The 17,316-nt window shown below is 38.0% G+C and overlaps 1 protein-coding gene across 1 annotated transcript in view; it reads left to right on the top strand.

The window, feature by feature from the left end:
* Positions 1-17,316, top strand: part of dmxl1 (Dmx like 1) — a 56,224-nt gene that overhangs the window by 21,573 nt on the left and 17,335 nt on the right. The window contains 16 exon segments of the mRNA XM_088336165.1: positions 26-212; positions 325-435; positions 1,182-1,351; positions 3,550-3,647; positions 3,736-3,901; positions 5,216-5,344; positions 5,552-5,678; positions 6,306-7,075; positions 7,652-7,753; positions 7,849-8,016; positions 10,876-11,067; positions 11,231-11,304; positions 13,701-13,822; positions 15,118-15,372; positions 16,842-17,050; positions 17,141-17,280. Coding sequence (XP_088192291.1) covers positions 26-212; positions 325-435; positions 1,182-1,351; positions 3,550-3,647; positions 3,736-3,901; positions 5,216-5,344; positions 5,552-5,678; positions 6,306-7,075; positions 7,652-7,753; positions 7,849-8,016; positions 10,876-11,067; positions 11,231-11,304; positions 13,701-13,822; positions 15,118-15,372; positions 16,842-17,050; positions 17,141-17,280 — 3,020 coding nt within the window.

Genomic DNA, 17,316 nt, shown 5'->3' with positions numbered 1-17,316 from the left:
ACACTTGCCTTGTATCCTGTTGTAGGTAATTGATTTTTCCCAGTACAGCCCCACACACTTTGGTCGTGAGCACGCACAAGTTTTGTCCAGTCATCTACTTCACTCCAGTTTGCCAGGCCTAACACGCATAGAACAAATGTCTCTCATGGCACTGGCTGACACAATTGCGACCACCAGCACAGACCTGAAAAACAACCAGGACCTGAGCAAAGGTACCGTAGTGAAGTGAAAGCACAAGATGGATCAAATCAAAATTCTTGCTTTCGATGACTAATCCATTTCACAACATGCTGTTGCAATATTTATTGATTGTATTCAATGCAGGTGGAGAGACACTGGATGAATGTGGCCTTAAGTTTTTACTTGCTGTCAGACTGCACACTTTCCTCTCTACCTCACTGCCGCCAGCCCATAGAGCACAACTTCTCCAGCAAGGTAAAATGGTTGAGTGGCCTTAAATTATTTTGAATTTTACCATTTAGTAGAGGTAAGCTCGAGCTTGAAAAATCCAGCCTGACCTGGCCTGAGATTATAAAAGATTAACTTAACTCAATGTACCGAGCCCAAGATATACAAGAATTTTGTCATTGTATTTGTGTCGAGGAAGGGGGATTTTTGCTGACTCTGAAAACAACCCCTCCTCCCAACGCACCTGCCATTTGTGTTTGAAAGTTCCGCCGAACAACGACAAATTTTATTTGTGAGGAGGAAGGGTGTTTTTGGCTGTCTTCGACAACATTTTTCCTCATGTTATAGGTTCTTAGATTGTATTGTTTACACTATTTGCACTTTCTAAATTTAGTTTCCAAATATTGTCCAATGGAACATATATTTGACATTTTGAGATTTGTATATATATTTTTTTATTTCATTGCCTCTTATTTGACTCTCTTGGCTTTTGTTCTGAAACAGTTGGAATATAAATAGCTCTAAAGTTTGGATTGTTGATTTTTAACAAAAAAATGAAACATATTTAGTGTGTTTGTGCTGTGTAAGTATAAACAAACCCACGGGGTGGGTTCAACAATTATTTAATCTTGACATTTCCAGGCAAAAAGTATCTATATCAATCAATACTACCATGTATTTACTTGGAACCGATCAATACTAAAATTCTCAAATTTTTTTTTAGCATTTCTTTAATTGAATGAATCATCTGGTTCGGTCTTCTTTCTTCATAGGCCTGTCAACATGTCACTATGCCTGGGCGTTCCATTCAGAAGCAGAAGAGGAGCTGCTTCACATGCTGCCTGCCCTCCACCAGGGAGAACCCACCTGGCCTGAACTACGCTCTATGGGTGTGGGCTGGTGGCTGAGGAGCACGAACAAGCTTCGCAGATGCATTGAGAAGGTAAAAAGTCATCTAGGACCATTTTTATAGTCGTAAGACCAATCTTTTTTGGCGGTTTTGTTATTAGAAATAAAAACACAAATCTATCACTAATTTAAATTATATTGATATGTTTAACATGCCAGGAGCAAAAATAACTAAGAAAAAGGTTAAAAAAAAATGTGTATCGTTTCGCTAGTTTATGGGGTTGACCTGCTAACTATAAGAAGTTGTAGCTTCTTGCCTACTGCAAAATTCACTTGAAATCTACTGTCCCTGGTGTGTCTTTAATATGATTACAATGGAAGCTAAGAATTGGTTGTTGGCCTCCTCAACCATAGCAATTATACTACTGTTTGTTTATGTGTAACCACTGACTACAGTATTTACCACAGGAGAATCAAACTAATAAGTGGTTTTCCACAGAGACTCAAATCACATTCATAATCATTAACAAAACTTTTAAATCGCACACAAACAGTAAACTAGGCATGCAACTAAAAGCTATTTTAATTGTCAACTAGTCACCGACCATTGAAACGATTAATCTAACAGTTGGATAATTTGATTTAATCATGTCGCTTACTATAATCAACTCAAAAAATGAGTACAATGAAAAATACATATTTTGTTGATCTCACTCCTGATTTGTACAAAATTAAATTACAATGCATCTGAAACCAATTCATACATCCGACAGCGAGTGCTAAGCCACAGCCACCATGGTTGCAGTATCCATGTATCACAAGAGGAGCAAATATGGCAGCCGAAACAACAACACAGAGCGACTCTTTAGACGAAATTTCTGATAGCATTGCCGTATAATTTATCCCCAAATATGCAAACTTATCTCAAAAGTCAGTCGAAAAGGGTCTCTGTTATTATATGCAAATATGTTCATGGTATCAAGGTGTCCATAGATGCAAAAGGTTGGCTATCTATGGGAGAGGCAAAAGTCATATACCAACTGCACATAGAAATATGAGAGATAATGGTATATGAAGACATACAGTGAGTGATCCAGTATGTCAAATTTATAAAACGATTGGTGTAATTTCCATTTGTTCCAAGTCTCTGGCGAGGAACATATGGCAATTATATCACGAGTTTCATAAATTCGCTTTACTGAGTCACGGATTGCATATCCTATTTTATCTCAAAAGTTACTGTTTTTATTTCAATTACGAAACACCACCTTCGCTTTGTTTTTGCCATATGCTAATAAGGGCGCAGTGATATACTACTCAGACTACAAAATGACCAATATTACATCAGACAAAGTCGATGGCCATAAGCTCACGGTACCACATCCTCTCACTGACAACTAACTGACCCAAAAGCAAAAATTTCAATTTAATTAAAATAAAACACTTACTCATTAATAAATAACTTTGTTCCGGTTCCCTTCAAACCTCCATGTTGATTTGATCGTGATGGCACGGCATGCCTTTATCCATCTTAACCCTTTCTCCAAATTAGTTTTTGGCTGAGGAAATGGGACGAACCTCACCCCTTCCAATTGTTCTGGATACTTCTGATCTCGTGCCCCATACAAATTGTTGAGCGTGTGGATCTTATGTGCATTGTTTGATACAAAGATGGCCAACCTCGGAAGCCTCAGGTTGTCATCTGCCTCATGTTCTGATTGGCTGTAAACGAGCTCTTCATTAGGCACGGTGCTCAGTAAATAGAGACACTAATCCACAAAATAACCTCCGTCCATGTTTCAGGAACAGGCAGATGAATAATGGGACAAAATTTAAGTAAACATTTTGTATCATTTTAAACCAAAAATAGGCTCATAAGCAGCAGTAGAACACGAAATAAAACAATTATGATGTCCATTTTGTGGAGTACAATTCAGTACTATGACAAATCAAACGGTTTTAACAACTGATCTTTTTTTTCGGACTTCATGTTTTTAATTTCAAATACGTTTGTCCACAGCAGAAGATGGTGCCCCTACGATTCTAGTGGTTAAGGGATACAATTGATGTTGACGCCGCCAATTATACTGCTCGAAACAGAGACGCTATTGCGCACGTGTGACACATTGCAGAGATTACATTCATGTAGAGATGCCACTTTGTGTTGGGAAATCATGTCTGGCGACATTCATGATCGACAATTTTTTTTGCGATTTTTGTAAACAATGTGGGCTAATCGTTGCAACTTTACAGTAAACTGATGTGAACTTGTGTTTGACTGTTCTTTTTTAGGTTGCCAAAGCCACTTTTCAGCAAAGTAATGATCCTCTGGACGCAGCCATATTTTACCTGGCAATGAAAAAGAAGACAGTGGTCTGGGGGCTTTACAGGTAAACCATCTGAAACCCATTTACAACACTATTTCCTGTGTGTTTTCTAATATTGTTCTTCACAGCTTTTACTGTTCTCAATTTATAGATCACAGAATAATGTCAAGATGATGGAATTTTTCCGCAACAATTTCAGTGAAGACCGATGGAGGAAAGCTGCCTTGAAAAATGCCTTTTCTCTTTTGGGGAAGCAGCGGTTTCACCATTCAGCATCCTTTTTCCTTTTAGCTGGCTCCCTTAAGGATGCAGTAGAGGCAAGTGGATCATAAACATGAAAATAAATCCAGTTGTGAATAATGTGACTTCAAGTGCTTTCAGCCACAATCTAAACCTCAATAGCAAATAGATCCCAGCACGTGTTTACACATTACATTCAATGATGTGATGCAGTTGTCCTGTGAAGCACTGTTGTTTAAAGCAGTGTTTCTCAACCCTTTGAGATCCAAGGCAGATTTTTTAAATTGAAAAATATCTCAAGTGACTGCCTATAGAAAATGTTTAGAAATTGAATTCTTGATACCTGTCTTGTTTTTTTTATAATTATCAACAGGCTAAAATTCACCCTAAATTTACAATTTAAATTTGTTCTTATCAAGTGTCTTCAATATGTATCAATTTTTTGCTGAGGAGGTAGTAAGAAGAAATAATTTTGCTAACCTTTGTTTTACCTTTGTCTTTTTGGTAGGTTTACTAGATGTTTGATTTATTGTTTTCCAATAAAGTAATGTAAAGTGAACCCTCGTTTTTTTGCAGGGGTTATGTTCCAAAACAACCATGGATAGCCAAAATCAGTGAATTTGAACCTTTACATGTTTGATAATTGTTATAAACTTGGATACTGTTTTTTACATTTAAATCAATTTTTGCTTGACAAAATAAATCTCCGTCATCATCTCCAAAAAAATAAATTTCCAATGTTTTTATGCCCACTACCTTATCAAATAATTGTAAAAATACAGATATGCTGCCACCTAAAGGACACATAAACATATCAGTATGTCAATGACTGTAAGATCACCCAGATACTCAACTATAGGATTCTGTTTGGCGATAATTTTGAACTTGTTGTTAAATGTATGATAGACGATAATTCAATGTAGCACACCGGAAGAGTATTTGCTGCACATTAGTTTAAAAACAATTATACAAAAAGGTATTCTATTCCTTTTCTATCTGACATGGTACGGTTACTGTATTGAATATTAAAACTAGACAAAAGTATTAATGCTTGTCACGCATAGGATTAATGCTTAAAAGACACCAAAGTTAAGCTTTTTCGTATGAAGGTTACTTCTGTTTACAACGTCCCTAAAGCAATAAGTTATCCTGGTTGATCTGCATGAGTAACCAGGACTTCTCTAAGTACTGTAAATGCCAACGATTTTATTAGGTCGAAAAATAGTCTGCTTTAAATTCACCTCACACCCATGTAGTAGGGCATGTACAAATACAGAATTTCATATTACCCTCTGAAGAATATTTTTCATTTGTTCTATTTGCAACAAAAACTTCAGCAGATATTTGTACATATGAACGTGTGAGCTTTTGCTTTTATTTTTCTCGGTAAGGTTTGTATAGAGAAACTGGGAGACCTTCAACTGGCTCTTGTGATATCCAGATTATATGAGTCAGAGTTTGAGACAGCATCCACTTACAAAAAGATACTCCAGAGACATGTGCTGGGACGTGACAAACAGGTGAGGTGCTCAATGTCTTGATTCATTTACAGTTACCCTTGTTTTTTACCGGAAGTTGAAGTATAATTTGATGAGTGGAACCAGGTGTCGTTTTGATCCTTACATGGACTTTGTTACATAGTAGATGTGCAAACAAAATGTCTGTATTCACAAACACCGTATAGCAATCTTTACTCAACGGGTAAAGACTCAATGTAAACATTTCAGATACCGATCCTTCAGGATCCTTTCTTGCGAAGCATAGCCCATTGGGTTCTGGAAGACTACAGCAATGCCTTGGACACTTTGTTGGATCAAACTGCTAGTAAAGGAAAGTCCGAGGCCAGGGATTCAGGTATGTTGGCACGTTTTCCTCTGCAATTTGACCTCTGTTATGCTTTTGCTCGATAGTTGTGATGAATTAATGACTTACTGGGCCATCACCTAGAACAACAAATCTTATTGTCGGTGATTTGTGTTATGTGTGAAAGACGCACTATTTCCACGTACTTTCAAATGTATCTAGAGATTTTTATTAATCTATATTACCTGTTCACAAAGGTAAAGACCTAGTATTTAAGAATAACACAAGATATGTAAAATGGCACAGTGCTTAAACAACAACATATAATTAAAAACATAGTTTGAACTTCATATGAATCGGAAACCTTTGCGAACAGTTTGATTCCAAGGTCGAAAAAAACCTTAGTACCAGTTCAGGGTGTTCCCTGCTCACTGCTCGAAGATAGCTGGGATTGGCTCCAGCACCCCTGCGACCCAACTGAGGATAAGCGGTGCAGATAATGGATGGATGGATTTTAATTTCATCGGTGTAACAAAAGATTTAAGACGTCTTAAATCATTTTATGTCTTTTTGGGGTTTTAGCCATTTTCTGTTTCTGTTAAAAAAAAGGGGGGGAATAACCCTAATCCCTCTGATAAATAACTAAAACGGCAAGTTTGTATCTAATTTTTATGACAGGTTCCAGGACCTCAAGTAACGCTGAGGTTTTCAACTTCTACACCTTCCTCTGTACCCACCCGCTCCTTCTCCGTCGTCATTTTGGCTCATCCACCAAGGCAAAAGTTGGACTGACTGCTGAGGGCCGTCGGGTTGATTCCATTAGCCTGGAAGAGAGAAGACTCTTTTTTACTGCCGCATATGCTCATCTGCAAGCCGGCTGCCCAATGTTGGCGCTAGAAGTCCTCTCTAAAATGCCCAAAGTCCACAAAAGTTCCAAATTCAACAAGGAGGCACCCAAAATAGGCGCTGGAAGCAAGGATGGGGCAACATCAGACCCAGACTGGTCTGAGCCTGCACTGAACGGTTATGAGTCAGGGGGTGACAGTATGTCAAACAGCCGGTCGGATTCTGTGTTGAGTTTTGACTGGAGCCAGCCATCAGTCACACATCAAGATGAGCCACTGGAGCTAAAGTGGGACAGTGACAGGGATGATGACAACAACAATGATGATGATGAAGAAGAAAGTAAAAGCAGTAGAACTGTTCACAACAGCAAGGTGTTCCATGACATGCAAGATTGCATGTCGCCCACGCTAGAGGCAGGGATGAGCGAAGACAATGGGGACAGTGGTGACTTTATCCACCCTTCTGAAGATGTGTTAGCTGCACAGCTTAAATTTACTGCCTGTTTAAAGATTTTGGCCAATGAGCTCAGGACACTTTCCACAGGATATGAACTGGACGGAGGCAAACTACGTTACCAGCTCTACCAGTGGCTGGAAAGAGAGGTATGTCATTAACGCAGGAAATAAGTGGGTTTGCCGTGGCCTGCTGGTAAAGACCATAATTTGCGCCTCGTTAATACAAAATGACCCGCCACTGTGTTCTAAAACCCTTAAAAAATACCTTAAGCGCTATTTATTTAATTGTACTGTAATGACTTTTTCTAGATTGGTCCCAACAGTAGAAAAAAAACAAATGTTTTGAATTCACATTTCTATGTAAGGTGTTTAATGAGTAAGAAATAGTCTTTAAAATGTCGACTACACGAGGGTTTACGTTGTTTTTTAATTTTGAGAAGTTATTATATTTAAATTTCAATTTCAAGTTTGTTGGGAAATGGAAGACAAAAGAAAAGCACAAAGGTAGGCACAAACTTTTAATATTAGGTTTTATCATGGTTCACAAACGGAAATGGCACTGTACATTTTAGTGCAATAAAAGGGCCATGATTTATATGAACTATTCAATGGAAAATTGAATTAAAGTTTCTTTTCCCATGGTACTCTCCAAGCTATTGAAGAACCCAGTCAATGTATTTTTTCCAAGAAAGCCTCCATGCAGTATTTATTTTATCCGTACAGGTCGTGACTCTCCAGTACTGTTGCAATTACAAACCATGTGTTCCTGAGGTGTCTACCCTAGAGGATGAACATATCGTGGGGTTGGTAGAAGATGATGAACAGGTTGGTGCAGGTTTTTTTTTTTTTTTTTAGATTTTTAAACATCAACACTGCTGTATTCATATTTAAGAATTAACTTAATATCTTTATATATCCAGGCTGAAAACTCTAGAAAGGTGAGCCAGAAGAGTCGGAGGCTATGGCTAAAAAGCAACCAGCCCTTACTAAGGATGTTTCTGAGCTACTGCAACTTGTACGGGTCCCATGGTGGGGGATTGGCATCTGTCCGCATGGAGCTTATTTTACTGCTTCAAGAATCTCATCAGGTATAATTATTTCCATGTGTTTATAGCCAAATTATTTCCTTCTTAGTCTCTTTAGGAACATGAGTGAGATGGTCAATATCCATGTTAACTTTTTCAGTTGGCAAGTCTCCAGTTTTCTGCCCTGCCATGTTGTCACGGAATTTGAAGATCCACTTCCTGGTTAAGCCCATCTGCAACTTTACTTTGAGTCTGCTTAGCACCACCTTTTGCCAATTAGCAGTTGGTGATTGGTATAAAAGCACCCAGTTGATTGCTGCTCACTCTCTTTCCCCATCTGATACATGCTGACCTCTCAAAACGTACGCGTTGGTATATTGGGTAAGGCCAGGTCTTGGGGCAAGTTAAAGACGGGCCTCTTTACATTCAAGACGTAGGGTTTATTTCTGTTGAATACACCAGCTTGTTGGCCTATAGGGTCGGGTGCTCGCCCCGAGACTCGGAGGTGACCGCTTTGAGCTTCGGCTCTGTCATACCTAAGACTTGAACATTGGTACCCATTGCCTCCTTGCTCAGCGCTCGGGATTAGGGGAATTAATTGTGGGGTTTGTTCAACTAATTACTCCACTATAAGGTGCCTAAAAGTGGCGTAAGGGGCTTCTCTGTATCAATATCCCAGAAAAGTGTCATAAATGTTATTGTGTTCTTGACTAGCCACCTTCCACTAGGGAATATTGCTCCGTGTACCTTATTTGTAGTATTGATTGACTGTACAGTAGGGTTTGAACTTTTGGTCTGCCTTGAGCAATCTTTTGAGGATGGCTTCGGTTATTTTTGATTTGCAAGATTTTGTTAAGGACCCCTCTGTTGCCTGCCTGCAGGTTGGCCGTAAGGAGTATTATGAGGTTTCCATTAAGAAACATTTTACTAAGGCTTATATCTTTCAGGCTGTGCTGGTTGCTTTGTTGGAGGTGTTGATTTTGCTTAAGGCTCAGGAAAGTCTGGCTCTGCAGGTTGGTGTAGTTCCAATCCCACCCAGTTAAGTTAGAGAACCCTTCTGTATTGATGGCACCATCCGGCTGAAGCAGCTACCGCCATGCTACTGGGTTCTCCATCGCATGAATCTTTGTCTGCCAGTTCTGCTGGTTCTAAGTACTCGTCTGTAGCCAAATTGAAAGTACTACAGATGGAGAAAGAAGAAAAAGAGGGAGAGTAGGAATCAACAGGGCGCTTTTATACCAATCACCAACAGCTAATTGGCAGCAGATGATGATAGTGAAGTGAGGAAGCAGATGGGCTTAACCAGAAACAAAGAAAGTGCCACCATCCAAGGCAAACACATGCCGTAACAGTTAATTATAATATTTAATGCAATTTTTTGGGCAATTCTTTGGTCACCCAGCAGCCCACCACACTTTTTCTTTGTAGACTTTATTGAAGAAATACATGGAATTATAGATTTGTTTATTTTACCTTTTGGGGAGGGGGTGTTAATGAAAGCAATTGTTGCGTTTTATCTCTGTGCTTGTTCTCGCTGGTGGTGTAAAGAATTTTACAGTTTTGTTTAAAATTGATCACACTCCACAGTATCATTAGATGAGATAAAGATTTATTTTTCATCTTGTTAAAAAGCGAACAAATTCAACTAAAATTACATCTCAGTTGTTTGTAGGATATTAGTTAAAGGCTTTTCTGTAATTACATCATTGACAGACTTACTCAACCCTGAAGATATGAATGTTAGTACTTAGAACACTGTTCCTCGCAAAATCCTCTATACGTGAAGCATAGCTTAATTTAGGTTTATTTCAGCAATCCACAGGTATTTTCCTCATGAGCAATGGCCTAGATTTCATTACCGTTTTTTGCTAGTGTGCTTTAATCTCCTCCATCAAAGCCCACCACAGATATTTAATGGAATTTAAGTCTGGTGTTTGTGATGCCCACTCCGAAGTCTTCCAGCTCTTCACTGACTGCATTATATTTGCATCCAAGATCTTTTGGTAGTGAACTAAATTAATAATACCTTGCATATGCGGAAGATTCACTGATCCTTAAGAAGCAAGATAACCCCAGAGCACGAACTACCCCCACCGTGCTCCATAGTAAGGGGGTTGATCATTCCTTTATAGTCATCCTCCTTTTCCTTGTACACATTCCGTTAATCCCTTGCCCCAAAAGGTTACAATTTTGTCTCATCACTCCAGAGAGCAGTATCCCAAAACCTTGTTCATTTGTTCACATTGATTGTGGCACAGTAGAGTTGACACTTATCGTCTTTGGAGTCCGCAAGAGGGTGTGCATTCTTGCATCAAATTCAATATTGCGTAGTGTGTGTTATTCAGGATGAAACCTAAATGCCTCCCCTAGACATGTTTTGTCGTATTTCCTCAGTTGTCACCCGGGGATTATTCTTTATCTTTCGCCACAGGTAGCGCACAGCAGTTGCACACAGTAACATCTTTATAACACGACCTGGTAGCAATTCGATTGTTCCTTGAGCTTTAAAGTTGCGGACAAAGCTTCCATTTGAGTCTCTTGTAACGTTTAGCCTTTTTGCTATCTTTTTATAGCCATAGTCTTGCTTGGAATCTTTCCTCTATGTTTATTTTACACATTATTATCTAATGTGTCTATAAACCAAATGAAAAGCGAATGTCAAACTTACAAAACACCTTTCTCCTGTGAGTGTTAATATAATTTGGAACATCATTGTGATTAGTTTTTATCTCTCTCAAAATTCCATTCACTAATCCAATAAAATACATCATTTGTATACCACTGTAGATAATTTAATGGTTACTCTGGTAAGGCCTCCTCTGTATCTTTTAGTTTAATATGCCTAACAATTCTCTGTGTATTCAGACCCAAGAATTATTCCCATCATTTTGAGTTGTTAATCATTTGTAATTCCTTATCCAGGATAATTGCAGTCAATCAGATCTGACAACATGCTCTCAGCACACCTCAATCCCACTCCTGATGGCTTGTACCTTCAACGTGAAGACTGTGGTTGCTAATCCTATTGTCTACCTGACCAACTTGACACATGACATCCTCCAGACAATTAACGCCCTCAGTTCTCCTCCCCATCCTGATTTTGTTAACAAGGAGGTCAGTTTATTTTTTTCCCTCTGGGTATTACAGTAGGGCCGATTTTCGATTTAGTAAATAGCTGTAATGAATTATTACCTGAATGAATCGTGTTGTCTAAGAATTTTACACTAAAAGGTGTGTGTTTTTTTAATTATGTGCTGTTTCTGCCTAACCTTTTCAGATATATGTAATGCATACTTTGGCGGCCTCCTTGTCTGCCTGCATATATCAGTGTCTATGTGATGGACACTACAGGTAAGCTCAAAAAGTTTTCAGCTCCCACCTTGTTCTGCATCCCTTGACGGGGCATACAGTCATAATAATAATATTCTATTGCATTAAAAACTCCTACCTGGTCATTATGTCCTAATCAATTATATCTATTCCCTTGTCACCTTTAAACGCATCTGTTTTTTTACATCCTTTCTTCATCACTTACTTAACAGAGCATACAGGTATTTAAAAGAACACCTGAATAGTTCCACGTAGGAACACCTATTACACTCAAGAACATTGCACATTACGTGTTACGTCTCTTGTTTGAATTGAACGATTTTAAAACAAAACAAGTACTGTACTATTAAAAAATATATTTCATAAACAACTTGAATAACCATCTTAATAAAATGTGAGTTTGTGTAACATACTATTTATATTGGGATGTTTTGATTTAGTAGCACATAGATATTAAAACTATAAATTTCAATTTAAAAACAGAGCTTCCATTTGTTTGCTGCTCAACAAAGCAATGACATAATCGTCGTAATCAATGCTAACATTTTATTATCCGAACAGTATTTTGTTGTGTACATAAATTTGAGCAGATTTTTTTAGTCCCCATAAAAAATCGGTCATAGTTTCTGGCACCACACAAACTTGTGCTATGGCACATAGTATTAGGTATTACAGTATTTTAGAGCCGTGGAGCCTGCTTCAAACCTCGATTATCAAATGAAATGAATGTCTATGAGAATAACTTTTCAGCCAATGAATTGCCACCCAAAGTGCTCTATAAAATTTTCAGTGTACAAAAGATGCGGGCAGTGTGAGGTAAGAAAATCTCTTAAAACACAAACCAAGAATTAAGCTATAGAGAGCTGTTTTAAAAACACAAAACTGCTGTAGCGAATTAAATACATGCTAGTCAATTTAGCTTACTTTATATATAGGTAAGTCAGCAGTCTGGAAGCAAGGTGATTTTTGTAACCCAAGTGTATCCAAACAGTTTGGTGTTTCCTTGGTCTTTATTTTGTGTACAATCAAGTTTTTTTCATCCCGAAAAACACAAATGTTGGCGATTCGGCTTAAAAAAAAAAACTGCCACGATGTTATGAAATAATGACGTTGATTATAAAATTAAATAGTCATCTTTTTTTGGCTAGTTTAAAAAAAATGTTTTCTTTTTTTTTTTTAATGCAGTTCGATGTTAAAATAGAAAATTCAAGATTTTTTTGGGTGTGTATTTAAACAGTCATTGATTAAAAGTTTTTTTAGGGAACCTGCTGTTTTCCCCTGCTTCAGTCGAGAACCATAAAAGGTTTATTGCTGCAAATTTACTACAACAGCGTGGTCACAAAATACAATTTTTTTCAGCTCTTAAGCGCATAACATTTTGTTCAACATTCACACCAAAATTGACCTCTGTTTGTTGAAGCTGAATATAATTTAAAAAGTACATACAGATTTGGTTAGGCATTCTTGGTACAAATTGGATGACATAGAAATTGGCATGTATGTATCAAGCCTGACAAATTGGGGGACACAAAAAAAGAGTCCTCTTATTATTTACAAATTCATAACATGTAGTCGATTTGATAGTCGAAAATCAGTCTAGGCTATGAGAGCTTCAGGCATTGAAAATACCAGCCTTGTCAAGCATAAGTAACATTTCATCTTGTTGGACGTTTAAGAACATGAGGAAATAGTAAACATCAGTCAATTCAAAGGAAGATAGTGTGGCATATTATTATCTGATTTAAATGGTTTTCTCTTTTCATCTGTCACAAATCGAATTACAATTGTAAATCAAGACTGAATGTTTTTTTTTAAACAGGCTAAAAAAATAATACTACTGCCTTTACAAAACAAGGAACTTCCTGCTGTGTCTGATCTGACTGCCTGCATGCGTGACCCTGGGAGACGTTAGTATGCATGGTTACCTATAGCTATTCCCCTCATTTTATTGTGCCCCAATAAATCATACACCAAAGGAAACAAGAGAAGCAAAATGCTCTTCCATTTTCACAGAAAAACAACTTGATTTCATTTCATAAGTCTGTGACATAGCCAAAATATAGGGGAAAACCAAAGGCATGCTTTTAAAGGCCCTTCAAAAAATGATGCTGCTGTTCTTGCTACAAGCACTTGGAAGAGTGCTTTGATTTATCATCTTAAAGGTTAGGGATATAGACATTTCTTCAAATGAGTTTGATTAAAAAATATGATTCTGGTCAAGCTACTTACTTACTAAATTTAAATATGTGCTACTAATTTTGATCATACACTGTTGTCCACGATTTAACAGTAGTCAGAACCACGTTCGGTCATTAACAGTTTTTCAATATATCAAGTTGAACCACATAATTGGCAGCAAAAATACATTTAATTTTAACACACTTGCATCTTCATATATTCTGTTGGTTCTTCCACAGTCAAATGAACAACTTCACGGGAATGGTGTATCAGAGTGTTTTGCTGAATCAAAAGCAGCAATCAAAACCTACCACTGTTGATGGGTTTGCACAACCAAATACTTCTCCTGCACAGTGGCCAGGTAATAACAAAGATAAGCACATAGCATATTTAGCTTACTAGTGGTTATCCGATTTTATTCATTCAATTGCAAAGTAATAAGAGGTCCAAGCTGTTTTGGAAATTCATGATTTAAGATACAGTTACAACCCTGGGATATGGCAATCTCAACTTAAAACATTTTCACTGGGGTTGGTTGGATCCCTTAACCACTAGGGTCGTAGGGGCACCATTTCCTGTGCTGTGCCTTGGCAAGTACAGCCTGATGGTGGCGCCCATCCCTCTCCAGGCCAACATATTTTTCCACCCGGTCTCAAACCCGGGGCCTCTCGCATGTAGGCGAATGAGCTACTGGCTGGAATAAGATGCTTTTCAGCATAATTTTATAGTATTTTCCTCAATATACCACCTCAACTACAAATCATTTCACGTGACCAAAAACGCATTAAATTGAAATTTTGCTGTATGCGTATATAGAGTTTTTTAGATGTCTGTTTGCTATTTGTTGTTGTAATATAGAATGCTGGCCCGCTGTTGGTTTACATTGCAGCATAATTAAAATGCTGATAAGCTATTGACAGAATTACTTCCGACAATGCCTTTCTCTTCATTCAGTTCAGAATCTCCTGTGCTTTGGAAAATTTGAGTCGACAATACAATATTGTGTTTTTTGTACTGTATTTGGAAATGGTCCCAAGGATTGCAGTGACGCTAAAAGGGAAGCAAAAGTGTGATAACCTTTGAAACAAAGCTTGCAATTATCAAAGAATATTAAGAAGACATACAAATTGCTGCTCTTGCAAAGTTAATTGCATGAATATCCTCACAAGTGGAAGAATTAAAATCAGACCCATCTGCTACTCTAGTTGACCTACTCAAGTCACGCCAAAGATGAATACAATTTAATTAATGATGTTTTTGAATCTTTTACACATGTATTACTCAGAAGTAGTACTTTCTATTTACTATTTTGTTATTTCAGTGTGTTTATCTAGGGTACCAGGGTTTGGGAACTCATTAGCTACGCATTACCATAGTTTTCAATTTCCCCCTATTCGGCAATTTCCCTTTTGCTATCCCCACCTCAAAATGGATTGCTTATCCTGGGGTTCTATTGTACTAATTTTGTTTGTACAGTGTTTTAATTTTTCAGTTTACATATTTTGTTATCGGCTTGTAGAAATAGTAACTAGTCACACACGTGTACTGTTGGACAAACCCAACCAAAAGAAACCGCTAAACTTTAATTACTTTGAAATCAAACTTTCTTAATTTTGTGTTTGTGTCTCGCATCCGTCCCTTGCTGTGCCTCTCCAGGTATAACCTCAATAATCCATCTGCTGAGCTTGGCAGGTGATGAGAGTCAACCGTGCCTCGCCGTTCTGCTATGTGAGATCCTGACAGCTGTTTACCTCAGCGTCTTTGTTCACGGAATGGCCACTCATTCCAGCAATGAGCTCTTTCGCATCGTAGCCCACCCACTTAGCAGCGAGCTCTGGGTGAAAGTTTTCGGAGGTGGCGCACGAAATCTTATTGCAGAAAAGGCTAACAGTCCAGAAACTCCCCCGCCAGGTAAGTCAAGACAACTAAGCTGGGTTAGTTCTCGCTTTTAGGACGTCATAAGATGTTATCAGTTTGACAGAGTTGTTTAGTCCATGTCCTCTTTGCAACTTTCATTGTTTTTTTATGTCCTACTGCTGTGCAGTGATTTAAATCCAAATAAAACTCTTTTAATCTTAAAATGTCAATAATTGAATTGGGCTGTATAGCCTAAAGCAGGCATATCAAACTGAATTCCACAAGACCTAAAGCTCTGCTCGTTTTAGAGGTTTTCCTTTCCATCCGCATCTGATTCATTAGCAAAATCCAAAGAAAATGCAGAAACCTGATTAACAATTTTGTGTATGTGATTGGCCAGTGTTTGACAAAGAAAACAACTGAAACATGCTGTAAGGACCGAATTGGGTCACAATTAGCCAAAAGCAATCAACACTTGTTTAAAGGTATTCCCAAATTCTTAAAACGGTAGGTGTTTTTGTGCATAAAATAAATGTATATTACATCAGTGTATTCCAATTACGGTATATTCCGATAAGCGTTTTGAAGGCAGCATGTCTTTGTCATCCTGAGCTGTGACATCATTTTAGGAACACCAGCATCCTAACAAAGACAGCAACAATTGCCTATCTAAAAGGAGTCTATTTTGGAGCTGGCTTCACTTGTTGTGTTAATGGAATTCACCGTTTTGAAAGTGTTGTGTTCCTTCAATGATGTCAGAGTTGTACTGCAAACAAGCCAGTTGAGTCAACTTTGAGACTAAATTTCTATTGTCCCCCTGTGCGTGGAATATTTTGTAACATATTTGCATAATTGTGGGAAGGAACACTACACGTTCTGTGCCTTTATAGAAAAAAAAATCCGTTAGGGATACCTTTAACATGCCTTTGCATGTGTTTGCCGTACGTTTGACAGAGGAAATACTCTAAAATATTCTGAGCTCCGATCCTCAAAGACCGGATTCTGACTCAAGTGGCCTAAATTATTTAACACTTGCGTAACAATCTATTTAAAATGTACTGCTGTTCAGACATTCGTATGATCTTAATTTTACTCTGAAAATTGCATACGATAATGGTTACAGTAATCAATGTTAAATAAACGGGTGGGAGGTTGTATTCCTTTACCTCTAGCGTCGTAGTGGGACAATTTCCTGTGGTGTGTCTTGGGCAAGTACAGCCTGGTGGCACCCATCCATCTCTAGGCCAACGTAGGTTTCATCGGGTACCTTTTGAGTGTTGGGCAAATGTCCTTGCCACTGCACTACAGACACACTCAGAAAATACAAAGAGTGTAAATCAAAATCAAAAAATATTTTCAGGATACCATATTTGTTTCACTGACATGGGATCTTGTTTAATTCTGTGTATTCAATTAAGTAACCCGTGATTTATCTATTTGTGCTTTAATTTGCCGAATTTCTGAGATTATAAATGAATCAATCGGAAAATCTAATAGTTTGAAAATGTTTTTTGAATCCACAGCTTCACCGTTTACTGGCACCTCTGATATAAAGTCTAGACGATTCCGACTGCTTGCATCACGCAGAGAAGCAAAGGAAGAATCCAGTATAGAGAAAGAGCCCCCCTACAGCCCCAAACCTGATCCTGTCGTGGACCAAGAAGCCACTCCTACTTTTAAAGAATATTTTGTCCCACCTGAGCTCAGCATTTGGGATTACTTTTTTGCGAAGGTATACTTGGAAGACAATCATTCAAAATCTTGACATTTTACTGCAAAGCTCCTATCTGTACTTTTTGTTTGGGATGTATTGTTCCAATAGCCGTCCCTGCCACCGTCCGATAACAGAATTCAATACGACTCTGAAGAGAGCCAAGGCAGTGATGATGAAGCAGAGGAGGACGAAGATATATTTGACTCCAACTCATCTCAAAAAGAGCACAGTAACTACAATTCATACAGGTAGATATCACCTACAACGTAGGTTCCAACCCTTTA

Source organism: Urocampus carinirostris, chromosome 5 (assembly GCF_059441175.1).
Source record: "Urocampus carinirostris isolate Australia breed hairy pipefish chromosome 5, RoL_Ucar_1.0, whole genome shotgun sequence".
In the NCBI taxonomy this organism is placed as follows: Eukaryota; Metazoa; Chordata; class Actinopteri; order Syngnathiformes; family Syngnathidae; genus Urocampus; species Urocampus carinirostris.
The sequence above is the reverse complement of the archived record's forward strand: the minus strand, read 5'-3'. Positions and strand labels throughout refer to the sequence as shown.